At 44.6% G+C, this 16,820-nt stretch overlaps 1 protein-coding gene across 1 annotated transcript in view; it reads right to left on the bottom strand.

Annotated features, from left to right (window-relative positions):
- Positions 1–15,483: 15,483 nt before the first annotated feature.
- RPAP1 (RNA polymerase II associated protein 1) overlaps positions 15,484–16,820 on the bottom strand; it is a gene marked incomplete at its 5' end in the record, with an annotated part of 17,249 nt that continues 15,912 nt past the window's right edge. Inside the window, 2 exons of the mRNA XM_010163533.1 lie at positions 15,484–15,905; positions 16,452–16,508. Of these exons, the coding sequence (XP_010161835.1) occupies positions 15,750–15,905; positions 16,452–16,508 (213 nt within the window). The remainder of the gene's footprint in view (positions 15,906–16,451; positions 16,509–16,820) is intronic.

The following is a 16,820-nucleotide window of genomic DNA, read 5'->3' as shown; positions in this document are numbered from 1 at the left end:
CCCAGCCTGTGCCAGCCAGTGATCCTGGAGCTGAGACAGTCCCCAAACCCCAGAAGAGCGAGAGCCCGAGTGATCCCTGAGAGAACACCCTGATTTCCAGTCAGCTCTAGTTAATACACTGACATGACGTGATAGGATCTGGGATATCTCACTGCACATCCACATGCCAGTTTTGGGTTTTGCTGTTCACTGCACTTCTCTGTCCCAGTCCTAATGCAGCTGTGAACCAGCCAGACACGGTGGCCTTGAGCTCCAGCAGCAACTAACAACATTAGTACCTTATCAACACTCTTCTCATAACAAATCCCACCCTGACACCAAAGCACAGCTACTCCAGCTCCTGAGAAGAAAATTAACTCCATCCCAGTGAATCCAGGACAGGACGTCACTTGGATCGACTCCAACTGGCACTTTGTTCCTAAGGAGCCTGAGCTGAACTCTCAACAACTTCTGTACAGGTTTATTTCTCCAATTAAACCACGTTTCATATGACTTCTCCTGTTTGCATTCTGATTTCAAGACTTTTGGTTGCCTTTGTATTTATCTGGTACTCAGAATGCCTTTCACATTAGCAGCACCAGTGAACTAATGGGCTATTTGTTATTTCCCAGCTCATTAGTCAAGGCCTTGAACAGAACAAGCCCTTCAGCAATACTCATCTCCGCCCAGGACATTGCTCCTCAGCTTCACTGCTACCATTTCCCATTTCCTGACACACACAGCCCTCCTGCTCACTCCCAGACCATGCCATAGCACCTTCACACGTACCCCTGCAAATGCATTTTTCATCACTTTCACTCCATATAAAATTCTGTTAACAGAATCCCCAGCATTTGGGGTTCTTTTTTCCTGTGTTTCTGCCAGTCAGTCCATTAGCACCCTGTTTTTCCTGAGAGATGCATATATATGTGCCACAGATATAGTAGCTACTGCAATGGGAAAAGTAATCATAATAAAATCTTATTCCATGAACAGTGGGATCATGGAAGCTCAGTTTCTTACACATTGTCTCCTGCTACATTCTCATCCACATCTCCTAAACCTGCCCTGGGCAGTTTCAGGCTCCTGGGCCTTTCCTTTTTTTAAGGAGTGGCATGTCAGCAGGGCAGGATGCTCCATGGCCGGTCTGTACCACAGAGCTAATGAACAGCCTGCCAGTATGTTTGAGCTGGCCAGCTGGCTCCTACCAGACTGAGCAGACATGGGCAGAAATAGCCAAGCTGTTCTCTCAGCAGAAGCACCAACAGATGCCTACTTCTACTCAGCCAGCAGTTCCCATGAAACACACAGGGAACTGATGTATTCACTTTCTGTTCTCTTACATTGGTTTCCAATTGACACGTAGGTTCAAATGTTATTTGAGGTCTGAAGGGCCATAGGATTCCCCAGACCTCATTCCTGAAGGAACCAGCCTAAAACCAGACTTGTGATGGTCTGCACACGTGCTGCACACTTGCAGTGACAGTCATTTGGGAGTCAGTCATGGTGGTGGAGGCATCTCATCAGGATCTTAAAGGTTCAGCAAGAGCAGCCCCTGCAGTCAAGCTCTGTGCAAGGTCAGGGACTAAAGTCTGAAACGGCATTGGATAAACAATATATTTTAGAAGGTGAATGTTTGTTGAGGTGAGGTGGTATCAAAAGATGTTATTCAGGCTTCCCAGCCTAACAGTCACTGGCAAGCCCAACAGCCCTGAAGGCTGAACCTCCACAAAAGCCATGAGGAGCACTTGGACATGGTAACAGGAGAGGGAAAGGCTTGCACAGGGATTACTTGTTCTCTGCCATATACTTCCAGTGAGACCTTGGGCAATTACCTTAGCAGTCCGTGGTGTATTTTCCTACCTGTCAAACAGAAGAAAGAAGCAGACCATTTCAAGCAGGCACAAAGCTGCTTAGTACATTAGTGTTTATAGATTGCTTTGAGATACACTGATGAGGGGGAAAAAAAACCAAAAACTTTGGGGGTTGGGGCAAGTTGAGGATCAAATTTTAAGACATCAACTTTAAAGGTGTTCCTCAGGGTTCAGTTCTAGGGCCAGTTCTCTTCAATATATTTATCAGCAATGTGGATGCAGGATTTGAATGTACCATTAGCAAGTCTGGTGATGACACCAAACTGGGTGATGCTGTTGACTCTCTTGAGGGAAAAGAGGCCTTGCAGAGGGACCTGGATAGATGAGAGCACTGGGCAATGACTAACAGGATGAAATTTAACAAGTCGGAGTGCCAGAGTCTGCACCTAGGATGCAGTAACACCAGGCACAAGTATAAACTGGGAGAGGAGCGGCTGGAGAGCAGCCCTGCAGGAAAGGATCTGAGGGTGCTGGCTGACAGCAGGCTCAGCAGGAGTCAGCGTGTGCCCCAGCAAACTGCACCCGGGGCTGCACCAAACCCAGCACAACCCGCCGGGCAAAAGGGGTGATGGTCCCGCTGGACTCAGTGTCGGCGCGGCCTCACCTCCAGCGCTGCGTGCAGCTCTGGGCCGCACCATGTAAGAAGGGTGTGAAGGTCCTCGAGTGTCTCCAGAGGAGGGCAACAGAGCTGGTGAAAGGGCTGGAAGAATGTCCTGTGAGGAGCTGCTGAGGACTTTGAGCTTTTCTAGTTTGTGGAAAAGGAGGTTGAGGGGTGACCTCACGGCTCTCTGCAGCTTCCTGAGGAGGGGCAGTGGAAAGGGAGGTGCTGATCTCTTCTCCCTGGGATCCAGTGATAGGACATGTGGGTATGGTTCAAAGCTGCACCAGGGGAGGTTTATACTGGACCTTTGGTAGCATTTCTTTACTGAGAGGGTGGTCACACACTGGAACAGGCTTCCTAGAGAGGTGGTCAATGCCCCAAGCCTGTCAGTGTTTAAGAGGCATTTGGACAGTGCCCTTAACAACATGCTTTAGCTTGTGGTCAGCCCAGAATTGGTCAGGCAGTTGGACTAGATGATCGTTGTAGGTCTCTTACAACTGAAATAGTCTGTTCTATTCTAAACAGCAGAGTGCACAGGCAACAAAAGCACGAAGCAAGCCTTTCAAGTCTGCTGTGTCAGCTCAGAGCTCTGCATCAAGAAGTTCCCTCTAGACAAGCAGACCTTGCTGACTTACCTTCCCCAGATGATTAAGAAACTCTGACTAATGTACAATACCACCACTGATATTTTAATTTTTTGTACTTGGCTTCCTTCTCCACCCACCTCTTTGGAAAGGACTGATTTGCTCCTACATTTCACTACAAGCTCATGGATCTTTTTTCACTGCTGGTGCCAAACAAGTCCTTCAAACAAGGCTGTTGCGTTTGACCTTCAGAGTCCATGAGTCAAACAGGATGGTGTGACCAACTCACAGTCTGCCACTCATGGGCACATCAGTGATGAGGTTACCCAGACTTCCCCCCAACCATATGACTGTAGCATTCTAAATAGCTTCCAAATCAAATCAAGGGTAATAATATATTGGTGACTTGAGAGAGAAAAGCCTTTTGTCTCTGAACAAATTTATTTCTCTCTGAAATTAAGACCTTCTGATTTCAATTTCACCTCCTCTGCTGCTGCTGAAATGAAGCTGTTAAAAGCACAGATGACGCACAGCAACGTCCTCTTTGGGCTAAACAAAACTTCATAATGAACAGATGAAAGGACTTGGCACAGGCCGTTCCTTGGACACCCTGAAATAGGACAGCATTTTCCTTTGTCCGTTTTCTCCCACCTCAGATAACATCTGGCTGGGTCAGGGAGATCTCACTGCAGAGGCACATTTCCTTGCTGCAGGCCAAACAAGCCCTTGACAGGAACCACATGAATACACACTTCTGTGCTGTCAAACAACACACAGCGAGCGTGCTTTTGTGGGCAATGTGGAATCACACGGCCACATACGAACGTGCGTGCGAGAGGGTGGAAATCAGACGGCCACACCATATAAACAATGAAGTTCTGAGCTGGGTACATACTCCCTGCTATACAGAAAAACACTTGCTAAGTTATATATAATATGCTAAGAATAGTTGGGAAGGAGAGCTCCTCTAATTTCCTCACGCATGCCTTTTCCGAGTGGAGCCACTGTACTAGAAAGGTTTTGCTTCTATGATTCCCAGTTTTTTTTTAACATGCACACACAAAACAAGTAACTGTGGAATGCTGAAAGCAGGACTGCACGGTGCACACCACCACTGTGTTTGTGCCGTTTGCCATGGCTGCAGTTTTACAGCAGCAAGAGGCAATGAGGGGCCTTACAGAGAGGTGGCCACATAGACAGAAAGATAAGCTCACACAGAAAAAGCATTGGGAACTGGATAACCTCCTGAACAACGGGCCACCTTGTGAGACCAAAAAGCTCCCCTGGCTCCAAGGCAGAGACCCCCCCAGCCCAGGCTGAGCCAATTAGCAATAGAGAAACACCTCTGTGAATCCATATTTCTGAGGGGAAGTACTGTCTGGAAAGAAGGAGGTGGAGAGAACCTGTAGGAGAGACCACTGACCTGAACAAAAGGTGACCATGGGCCTAGACAAAGAGAGAGCTTCGTTGCCAGGAGGAAGGAGGAGGACAGAAAACCTCAGACACCCAGTTCAACCCCATGGAGCAGGAGAAGGCAAAGGAGGTCCCTGCAGCCCATGGAGATTCAATGGCGGAGACCCATGTGTAGGCCATGGAGGACTCCACACTGAAGCAGAAAGCTGAGCCTGAGGGCAGCTGTGACTGAATTGAGTCCCCAAAGTCGCTTAACACCAGAGCGGGGGTGGACCACCAGAGCTGGGGGCGAGTCTGCAGCCCATGGATGTCCACATGCCAGAACTGGGAGCTGAGCCCAAAGAGGTCCGTGACTCCATGGGAAGTTCACGTTGGAACATCTTGTTCCTGGACTTTCATGCCGGGAAGAGCAGCAGAGGGGAACTGACTGAGCCCCCATTCCCTGCCCCCTGTGCCACTGTGGGGGAGAAGGCAGAGAAATCAGGAGCAAAGTGATTTGAGCCCAGGAAGAAGGGAGGGGTGAGGAAAGATGTTGTAAGATGTGGTTGTTATGTCTCTCTGTGCTACTCAGATGATTGGTAACGAATTAAATTGATTTTTCTTCTCCAAGTTGAGTCTGTTTTGCCTGTGACCATAACTGGTGAGTGAGCCCTCCCTGTCCTTCATCCTAATCCATGCCCACTTTGTTGTGTCTCCTACCCCATCTCAACAGGAGGAGAGAGTGAGTGCAGGACTACATGGTCCCACTGTGGGTCAAACCACCATAACAACCCAGAAACCAATTTTCAGGCCTAGGTCAGCAGGCAGTTCTGCTAGCAGCAAATGACAGACATACGAACTGGGAAATATTCTTTGCAGTCTCACTTTGGCCTGCTGTGAAAAGGGAAAAACAAATCAAAAAGATACATCATAACAAAAACTTGTTAGAAACCTCCTCGGGCAAGGAATATGGCGAGGACTAAAAGCTTTGATGGCATTTAGACTCCCAGCTACACAAATCTCTTCTAAAATAAAGCAGTCTCTGGAACAGATAGTCAGATCAGACCATGACAGATCAGTAGTTATAAGTTCATGATCTTTCAGATGAGACATAAAACCGAGTCCTGACCTTGTGTGATCATTAAAGATCTCATAACGTTTTTTTTGCAAAAAGAGGGTTGTTAATCCCACTGGCCTGGAAACAATCCAATTTAGGCAACTACCTAAATCAATCTTACAGATTCATCTAAATACAGTACTCTGTTCTCCAGGCTAAAATAGCACATGGCATTTCTGTGTGGTGTAATACATGACTAAAAGATTCGTCCCTCTCTCAGCATTAGGTGAAGCAATCTTTGTACCTGCACTCACCGCCACTCCTACAAGGGGGTTATGAACCTTAACGTTTGCTGAGGAGCTTGGAGATGCAGAGTGCAATAGACAAGAAATTTATGATGGTGTTCAACATGGTTCAGTTTTCATGAAGCCCTTTCCACACTAGAGTAGTTAGAAATTAGAGCTGCCCAAATTTTGCCTGCTAACAGATAAACTACAAACACAAGAGAATGCCTTTGCCTCTGAATAAGCCTATCAGACAATATTCAAAGAGAGATAGGGACAAGACTGGGACAGCTCAATATTGCCCAAAGGGTGGCTGCTGAACACATCAACGGTCAGCAGGTGGAACTATAGTCCGTCCAAACCAGAAAGTTTTAAAAACATAAGGATAGGGCTCTTTAAAAGACATTAAAGGAAAACACACAGGTTGATCCTAAGCACAACTTCCAGCTTCCACTCAGGATGACACATAAGCAGGCCTCATTTTCAAAACTTCTTTAGAAATAGCAACACCAGGGGTCCCAAAACTCCTTGGGGTACATCTAAATATTTAAATCCATAGCAGTGGATGAGAGAGCAGACAAACCAAACAACAGAAGCATCAACTGTGCTATTCAGTAAGGAGTTAGTCTCCCAGCATAGTCAATAATTACCTCTTGGAGGATTAAAGCAGCAATAACATCCTGAAAAATTCTGAAGGTAAAGCCAGCTAGAGCTACAAAAGACATAAAATATGGATGTAGTAAAATAGTGTAGAATTTTTACTCTAATAAAAACGTAAGACAACAATCACATCTGTCACCAGAAAGATTAAGCTTTGAGAGACATAATGTCTTAACACAAGCATGCCTTCACACACATAAAAGAATGTCTGGGTCAGGGTGTGCCTCTGGGTACCAACAGCAAAGGCTGATTTTGAATTGAGCTCTCCATGCACAACTGTCTGTCAAGGCAAGTATGTTATTATTTTGCAACTAGATGAAAAGGAGAGCTCGTTATCAAAGAGCTCTCAATTATGGTTACTTACAGCACTTACCTCTCCTGATCCTTTGGCATTACTAAATAAAGGCCATGATTCCATTCCATTAAAATCTAAGAATAGATTCCCTGGGGAAAAGATCAAGGCTAATGTGCAGATTATTTCAGAGACGTTCTCACCTGCATCTTCCCAAAGCAGAACATCCAAGTTTTCTTCACCAGGAAGGCCTACAAGGTTACCATTGGCCTGGTCTTCTCTATCCATTTACCTTAACAGTCTCACTACCTAAACAAAAGCCAAACACAACTTAAGACAAAGTATCCAAGAACAAGTTGTTTCTCGTGGTGAAGCTTGCTTCTTTGACGAGCCTGCAGAGCAAAAGCACGTGACAGCTTTTTTAACACGTGCAACTTCCTGGTAAAACGCTGTGCACTGAAGTCAGGAGAGCACAACCCCAGTAGGACTCTCGTGCTCCGTCTTTCCAGTTCCTCTCACACTGGGAACAAAGCTGGCGAGCCAAAAAGACACCAGTGAAGTTTAGCTTACAGTATGCAGTAAGGAGACTGTGGGAACATTTTCCAGTTACTGATTTAGTAGTTTGTTGGAACTATATGAAGATACCAAAAAAGAAGCCTGAACTAAACCATAAGCTACATTTATCACACTCCAAGGACCTTTTTCCTATAAAAATTAATTATTCGTAAATAGTCTGTTGAGAAAGAACCAGAATATAATAATTTAATTTTGGGGTACAATTTTGACACCATCACATTTAAGTTCACTGTAGCACGAGAAGTGGAAACATCAGAAAATTGGGAAAACCTTTCACATTAGAAGAGGCGCTAGCTCAGTAATTGGGGTGTCCCACATCACAAGAGATTACCCTAACCTCAGGCTATTGGTCTTTCATCATCTTTTTATCTCTAGTTTACACCAGAAACTGCATTCTGGGAAGTGTTGCAGGCAAGAGTTTAGTATGAGTATAAAACTGCATTTTCTGTTTAAATAAAGGCCAAAAATTCCACACTAACTTGTTGCTTCTTTCCTTGATCTGCAGCTAGCTATAGGAATGATCGAAATAAACAGCTACAGAAAGCTGTAAGCAAAGATTGCTGGTTCAAAGAGAAAGTCAGTTTGCAAAGCAGAGACTAGTTTCTTAACCTTAAGAGTATCTTGGTAGCAGAAGAGACTCCTACAAGAAGGCAAACAACTTATTGTCCCTAAAACAATATTGGCAAATACATACTATTTCTAGAGGAGGTCTGCAAAATGCACGTGAGCACAGCTGCTAACTTTTCCAACAGTGCAACGCTGGCCCTTCACATCACGAGTGCACACAGAGAATGAAACTGTTTGACTCATGATGCACAGGAGTAGTTACTCACAGTCAGTGCTGAATACAAATACCCAAGTTCTGCATCCTGTTTTTAACTTGCAAATTATACTGTTACAAAAAAGATAAACCCCATCAATACCACCAAAATTTGAGCTTCAGAGATGGCTATAAAATATAAAATTTGCTGATGAGACCTCATTGCAAAGAAGCATGGTCAAAGCATTCAACAAAATAGCACCAGAGAGAGAGAAGCACGCTACAAAGTATAATTTACATCCCCTTTCTTCCCACTCCTTTTCACAGTGGACAGACAGGAGGAAAGCAATGGCAGCTCCTGCCCAAATAATTTAATCAATCCAAACCTAATCAATCTTACAGCAGACAGTACCAAGAGGAACAAAAACGAGCCACCATCTGTAGTGTCTTCTGGGTGGCAGCGCAACTTTGATTTTGTGAGTGAGCTGACACTCATGTTGGAGACAAGAGATGCATGATACTTTAGCAGAAACTTTTGTATCATTCTAAATTTATTTTTAATAATCTATATGAAAGAAATATTGACGCCAGGAGTAGCAAGCTGCTTTTTTGTGAAGGATGCTAAAAACATATCTTCACAGTTGCACAGTACACTTGTGTGGCTGTCATTGTATCATCATGGTGTGACACAAACCAACCCCTCTCCAAAACTACAATTCATTACCAGCCACACAATACCTTAAGTTAATTCAGAGCTCTTTGCGCTTCCTGCTGCTCTGAAGAGATCAAAGAGCCACCCTGATCATACATTGTGATGGAAGGTGCTAGCAAAAGCCCACATATGCTAAGAAAGCTTAGAATATTGTTCTGGAGATTTGCTGATTCATTCTGTGAGGCAAAAAACTTACTGTGATGGAAGCAGTAACAGAGAAGAAAAGTCACTTGATACACAAGCGTCAGTCTTCCTTTCAGCAGACAGATCCAATAGATTAATTGCTAAGTGTCATCAAATATCTGACAGATCAGACCCAAACGACGTGGTGTGCTTACACCACCTACGCAGCAGGCAATCTGAGTCTTAAAAGTAAAGTTACAGCCTTCTTTGCTGTAAGGTTTCCAAATGGGTGTGTCGCACACGTTATTTATGGACATCTGCCCTGACATTCAGATGAGCACCCCAAGAGATGTGAGCTTCCACCTCAAACTCAGCAGTGGCATCTCAGTTCTCCAGTTTAACTAGTGAATTACTGATTGTTTCTGCAAACAGCCGAAAGAGTGAGAAAAGCCAACAGAGAAGAACTGGAAGTTACTATAATGGAGGAAAATTCAAAACAGAAAGGCAGAGATGAGGAGGGATTGAGAACCTAGTGAAGCACAAGAGGGACACAGAAGAAAACACAACGGGAGCAGTGGAGGAGGGGGACACTGTGGAGAGAGAAGGGGAACTACAAACCTCACCTCAACATGAGAGGGCCAGAAACAACAGCACCTGAAGGGAGCCACCCTCCATGCTCACCAGCTCACTCAATCCTTCCCTTTGTCCTTTCCCAAAGCCTCAGACTGGTCACTCCAGTCATGGAGCGAGGTTATGCTGTGGCGAGACCCCCAGTACCTGCTTTCCCACGCCGCCATTCCCTCAGCTTCCCCCAGAATTAGGCTTCTCCTGCCTCCACACCAAGCGGCCAGAGGAGCCCAGGCCCTGCCAGAGCCCCCTCAGCACACCCCAGGGCCCCACAAACCACCCCAAAGCAAGGCCTCACTGAGGACAGGGCGAGCACCAGGCTGAGGACTGAGGCAACCTCCCCTCCTTCTTTGGGGGAGGTGTGAGGCAGCCACCAGCACAGTCCCAAAAACTCAGCGATCACCTCAGACACGCAAAACCCTCGACCCAACAGGACCACGCCAGCCCCAGCACACAAAACGTGTCTTAACACTGACACTAACCTGGTCTGCAGCCTCAACAGCCTCTTCCAACCACCCAGCCCTCCAGAAAAGCAGGTAAAATGGATGAATCACAATGTTTCCCTCCCACCCACGCTGCTGCTGGACCTGCACAAGCTCTCTGAGGGCGGGTGCTGCCCCTCCCCGCCCAAGGAGGGTCCCAGGTGCCCCTCGTTGCCTGCCCGGCCCCACAGCTGCCACCCCTCAGGGCTCCCGGCCTCCAGCAAACTTCCTGCCAGCCTCACAACCAGCTAATGCCCCAGCCTCAGATTTTAGCCCACTCTCTTGTCATGCCCATGGCCATGATTTGACATGGCAGCACTTTTGGGTCACACAAGCTCCCTTTTTGTTGTGGCTGGGACAAACTGCAGCTTCACAAGTATCAGTGGTTTGGTTTGTCCTCCATGTTAGACTGGGCAGGGGGACACAGAGGGTAGATGCCCCTGGCCTTCCTCATAGAATCATAGAATGGTTTGGGTTGGAAGGGACCTTAAACCTCATCCAGTTCCAACCCCCCCTGCCATCAGCAGGGACACCTTCCACTAGACCAGGTTGCTCAAAGCCTCATCCAGCCTGGCCTTGAACACTTCCAGGGAGGAGCAGCCACAGCTTCTCTGGGCAACCTGTTCCAGTGTCTCACCATCCTCACAGTGAAGAACTTCTTCCTCTGATCTAATCTAAACCCACCATCTTCCAGTTTAAACCCATTTCCCCTTGTTCTGTCATTAACTGCCCCTATGAAAAGTCCCTCCCCAGCTTTCTTGTAGCCCCTTCAGGTACTGGGAGGCCGCTATAAGATCTCCCTGGAGCCTTCTCTTTTCCAGGCTGAAGAGCCCCAACTCTCTCAGCCTGTCCTCAGAGCAGAGGTGCTCCAGCCCTTGGATCATCCTGGTGGCCTGCTCTGGACTTGTTCTAGCTGCTCCATGTCTCTCTTGTGTTGGGGAGTCTTGTCATGTACCTTAGACACTGTTATGATCCACATATACAGTAATTTCTGGAAACATCCATCGCCCTGACAGGCGATGAGCTGGTTGCTGACAGAGTACTGCAAAAAAGTTGCCCTGAGGCAGGATAAAGGATGTTGCTCTGGCCTCTGGAGCCACAGGTCTCTGCTAGTTATGTCCCATCAGAAAATAAAGAACTGGACCCAAAGACAGAGCTGGTGTCACTGTCTAAAAGGTTCTTTGTTCGTTAGTGACCTGCACACAGCTATTGCCCAGGGTCAGGGTTTGCTGAAGGTTCACTGCAACACCACTGGTGCAGCACCTGCTCCTTTCACACCATCCAGCGTCAGTTTGGGTTCAGTTTTGCACCATGTAACTTCAGTCAGGTTCAATTTGGGCTCTTCTTCTCCTCTTTGGATTGGGGCTGGACAGAAATCCCCATACAGCATTTTTGCAACAGCTGTTTTGAGATTCGCGATTACCACAGAAAAGGGAGGGAGGGTAGCACACGGTGGCCATTTTACCCCTGCGTACAAACACTGCTCATCACAAAACAGCAGCGGTTCTGAGAGCACGTCTTCATAGCATGGTCTGCATTCAAAGGGGGGGAAAAATAGCCAGTTTTTAAAAACTAGGGCAAAGGCCAGTAAATTATCATAAAGTTATTTTTGCAAGGGATATCAAAGGGCCGGCTTTGTGAATAGAGAGCTTATATGAGCTTCCGTAAGCTGAAAGTACATTTTGCCCACAGATTTCATTATCAGCTGGAGACAGCACCACTTCACTGATGAGAGATTTCCAAGGAGAACTTTGCAGAAGGAGGAAGGAGCAAAAGTGAGGACTAACATGCCTTTCTGCTCTACTTTCCGTCTGACACCAAAGGAAATGCATTTGTCTGTATATTTATACACCCACATCTTATGGCTTGTTTTATCTGTACATGACTTCATGAACAAAAGGGGTTGAAGGTTTGCCTGATATTAAGTGGCCAGACAAAATGCATTAATCTAGAAATGGATTATTAAATTCCACTGTCAAACAGAAGTAGTCAATAACTACAGGGATTGCAAGTGCTTTAATCACATAAAGCTTCATGTGTACTTTACTGTTAAAAAGTTTTCACACAGTGCAGTTTCAGTCCTGTTTTGATTTCTTCCTTGCCTAACTCTATACTTCTACCAGGCTTTGTCCTACCCTAGTGTGTAGTACAGCCAGCTACTGCGTTGCCTACATCTTCTTTGGGAACTGCCCCTGCTCAGCAAAGTGGGCCAAGTCACCACATACAGATCCTAAATCCAGGGAATTCAATCCACTCACACTCCAAGAACCACAAATCAAATCCATTTCTTCTAGGCAGAAAAGGACATGCTTCTAAGATGATAGTAAGACTCTCTCTCCCCTTTCAAGATGCAAAGAAAGATTCAGTAGAATGCAGAAAACTGCTGCCATTAAAGTTATGGGATACAAAACTTTGACATCCCCACCACATTACCTGCCAACTCGACAGCAATACGAGAGGATTATCTTCAATTCATCTCCAATCCAATCAACCACTTGTTTTTAAAACCACATTGTTGCTCTCTTCCAGCACAGCCCCTGCTGAATTTATCCCAATACAGATTTGCACTGCTCCTACATGTGGTAACATGAAACCAAGCATTTTCTAGCTACTATGGTCCAGAAGATATCTTTTTCTTTCTAACAGTTAAAAGACAGCATCTCTGGGGATTTTTTTTATTTGGTTGTTGTTGAGTTTTTTTATCTCTTGATCAGAATTATCAGACAACATATGCTGTTCTGAGTTAAAACCACTTCAACCTCAACTTATTTATGCATCTTATTTCAGCAGAATTTTCTTCTTCTCAAAGAAATCTTAAGGTTTTGATAAGGAGTTTAAAAAGCTGCATCCATTTTTGGGACAGTTTTCATTTTCTTCATCTCCTCATTTACTCTGATCAGGATTAAACAGATCTGGCACACTTTGGTCCTGTTTCACTGAAGCTGAATTCAGTTTAAGTGAAAAAAAGTGAATTCAGTTTAAGTTTTAAGCTTCCATTCACTTTACCAGAATTTTTCCAAAATGCTCCTACTGGCAAAGCACTGAGCGATTCTTAGCAAGCAATCACATTAAAAATATTTAATTCTCCATGCTTTCTCCAAAAGTATGTTTAAAAAAAAAAAAGAATCAAACCAGATTTAAGGGTTGGTTGGTTTTTGGTTGTTTTTTTTAAGTCCCAATTGCACTAAAGCTGAGAAGTTTGCATTTAAAACAAGACAAAGCAATGCCCTCTAGTGTTCTGCAGAGAAATCTGGTACAAGGCTGCCCTAAGCCTTAAAAAATTCAAGCTCAGGGTTGCTGTACCATCTCAAGTGACACCCAAAGTTTTGAAAGTTTGTGGCTCACATGCAGCATCCTTAGAATGTTCTGCACACAAGTGTGGCCTGCAGAACAACTTGAGATCCTTTCCTTCCCTCCATTGCTGATGCTTGCATCAGAATTTCATGTCAAAAGATGTACGTATTTTCTGGGCATGCACTGATGGCTTAAGGAACATCTGGGAACAAGAGAGGCTTTTGAGAATCGGGAAAAAGCCTGATCCTTTCCTTCTCAGACTTCACAAAATAAATGAAATTCACCTCCTCTTTCATCACCTACAAATACCATCTGTGGACAGTTTTTAACTGTCTCCCCACCTGTGGCACATGACAAGTCACATAATACCCACCCTGCATCTTCCCCAAGTACACACAGCATTTGGTACCCTGTGTTGCTGGCCCACCACACAAACAGGATGATGCTTTGGCTTGAAGAGCTCCAAAGCTTAGTGCATTTCCTCCAAGCAGCAGCATTCCCATGATAATGATAAATTGCAAACAGAACTATTCAAACTCCAGAAATATTTAAATAAAGGAGAGCATTCTCATAGTTCCAAAAAAAACCCCACAGAGCTATTTATTTACACTCTGTACACATTACAAAACTCAATTTTGCATCGCATAAAGGGCTGGAAGAGTTTTTATAAGTGGAGGTCTGAAAAGCAAAAGGACTTTGCCTTGATGAAGGCTGCACTTAAATGGGCAGCTAGGAGTTCTTAAATTTTAACATCCATTGCTCAGGAAAGACAACTGCTGGGCTCTCACCATCTAGAAAGAATAAAAACTTGAATGCCTTTGATTAAACATTTAATTACATCAAGTACTTTTAAAATAATTAACAACAAAAAACCCCATGTTGACCACTGTGCTTTTGTTACTTTATGTACCATTGATCTGCAGAAGAGAGAAACCACAGAGCAAAAAACCCAAGGGGAGGGAGATATTAAAATGAAACATCAGTTCTGCCCATGTCCTATCTGAAATCAGGGTGTATTTTCTGGCAACCTAAGGGGGACAGGTACATTTAGAAAACTGCCAATGCAAAGACAGCACCACAGCCATAAAGTTATTAGCTGGAATTTGTTTCTTGGCTGGAACAATTTCAACAGTTACAAGTTGGCCTGTTAACAGTGTTTCACACTCTTACTGGGACATTCACTGGAAGGAGATTAAAACAGGCCTGGTTTCTTTGGAGAGAAGCTAATTGGCCTGTTCCATAGGTAAAGAGAGAAGTGAGGCACAAGCCTGCACCTTCCAGAGGAATTTATTCCTAAGAACAAAACAAAAGAAGTAACTTCAACAAGTTTTGTTCATAAAAGTAAATTCTCCAAACCAAAGCCTGACAGATTGACCATAGTCCTGCAAAAATTACTGGATATAAATGAAACATCCAGTGAGATCACATGTAGGGTAAATTCTGGACTTGACCTGGCACTTGTGATGAGCCTTTTGGGGCACTGTATTTGTAGCCCTTGTGTCTGGGGTGCAATACAGAATTCAGATGTAGAAGTGGGGTCAAATTAGGAATTTTAAAAAATAGGTTTGAGCTTAGGAACTCCACTTTAACATTTAAATTACATTCCCCTCTTCTCAGAGGGCAACCAATACATATTCTAGTTAAACAAGCAGATACTTTTTTTTTTTCCTCTCTAATTGGGAGTGGTTACTGCCAAGCATCCTGCCCTGCAAAGAAATTATTTTTTATGTTGTTGTACATGTAACCAAATTAAGGGAGGAAAGAAAGTAGTTTAGAGACCATCCAAAAGACAGCTGAGGGAGGATATCCAGTGTCTGTACCACTGCACTAAGAACTATTATTTCTTAGAGGTCTGACACAATATGTCTGTGTGACTGATTGTGTGCACAGAATACTGCCCTGGAGAAGCTACTTGTATATGTATTTAAAAAATAAATTTAAAAAAAAGGGTTCACAGCATCAGCTTCTTCCCTGCTGTATTGTCATTTTATTTGCAAGGGATGGTGTGGGGAAAGGACTGTTCAAAATTCTGGGTACAAAAAAACCCAAGGGAAAGATCTGGGCAAGACAGACATCATCTTGAGAACCCACAGTTTCCAGCCTGACTGAATGAAATAGCTTTTCCACTTCCTCCAGTTTATTTAACAGTCCAGTGCCTCTCACACGCATTCTCACCTTCCCCGCAGAGAAGCAGAACAACCTGAAAGAGAATGAAGGAATATGCTCCAGCATTCTTCGTGGAGAGGCCACACACACATATTGCCATATCTTGAGAAAATGTGTATTGTTCTACAGAGCTGGTAGCATTTTACTAGTGCTTCACTTTGTGAAGATGAGAAGAGTGTCCAAGTAAGACACTGAAACTATCTGAAGCGCACATAGTTTCATCAGTGAAGCAGAAACTGAGCTCTTCCATTCTTCCTCTTGGCCCTCTTCCTGCACTAGTGTTTTGCTATGAGACTAGTGCTGGTGCATTCTCCTTATTTTCTTTCTGTGTCACCATCTGCAGGTACTTCAGTCGCATGGGAGGGAGCTGGTCATAGAGGTCAAATCCCAAAGGGCTCTCTGTGTTCAGCAGTCTGTAGTAGAGTAGGTGCTTTTTCAAGGTCTGAGGAAACAAACAGCAGCCATTAAGCATCTCTGAAAAGAATTTAATCTTTTCCACTCTGTCTTCAATACAACATAGCGACCTGCCAGATAGTACAATTCCATCATGCCCAACATATTTAATTCCATCATCTTGAATCAAAGAGCTATAAAACGTGAGTTTCTTCCAAGAAAATTCACTTTTGATTTGCATGAAATTTCCTCTTCCGAGCACAACTCCACTGTCTCTTCAACAACCCCTCAAAATGACTTCTTGCCAGAAGCCCAAAAGGGATTTTGAGTGGGATCTAAGAATTTACCCTGGAAGCTAAACATAAAGGGCCAAATGACCCAGCTCTGACTGGTCACAAATAATAGACTTTGGCAAGCTCCCTGAGAAAAAGAGAAACCTTATATCTGTTTTGTTCTTTTGGGGGGAAGCATCCAACTAAGAGCTAAGGGAGAAATTTGTTAAACACAAATTTCAAATCAAAGGTAAATCTGTAAGAGTACCGTGTCTGAAAGACTTAAAGTCCCAGAGGCACAGACTGAACCTTACAGTTCCTACCTCATCCACCAACAGCCACGTCTTCCGCAGCATACTTTTCCGAGCAGCATCAGTCTCCTGGGGACAAAACACATACTTTTGCTTAATATGGTGAAATGCTCGCTTTGCCCACGGGCGTACAGCACTCCAGGATGCTTTGCTCATGATGATGATGATGCTCCAAAGAGGAGCTTGTTCCATCAGAAAGGGCTCGAGATGGCTATTGCTTGGATCCTGCCTCTCTCCTCCTTCCCTGACCTGAATCTCAGCTGATTTCTCAACTTTCAAGTAGAACTGTAGATTAGAGGTGAAGTGTTAGCACAAGTTAACAATTGCTAGAGGCCGCAAGGACACGTAAGGGCTTCTACTTGGTTAGTCAAGCAAGGTGAA

The sequence above is a fragment of the Antrostomus carolinensis genome, unplaced genomic scaffold, assembly GCF_000700745.2.
Source record: "Antrostomus carolinensis isolate BGI_N321 unplaced genomic scaffold, ASM70074v2 scaffold4050, whole genome shotgun sequence".
Classification (NCBI taxonomy): Eukaryota; Metazoa; Chordata; class Aves; order Caprimulgiformes; family Caprimulgidae; genus Antrostomus; species Antrostomus carolinensis.
Note: the sequence above shows the minus strand (reverse complement) of the source record. Positions and strands in the feature narration are given on the sequence as shown.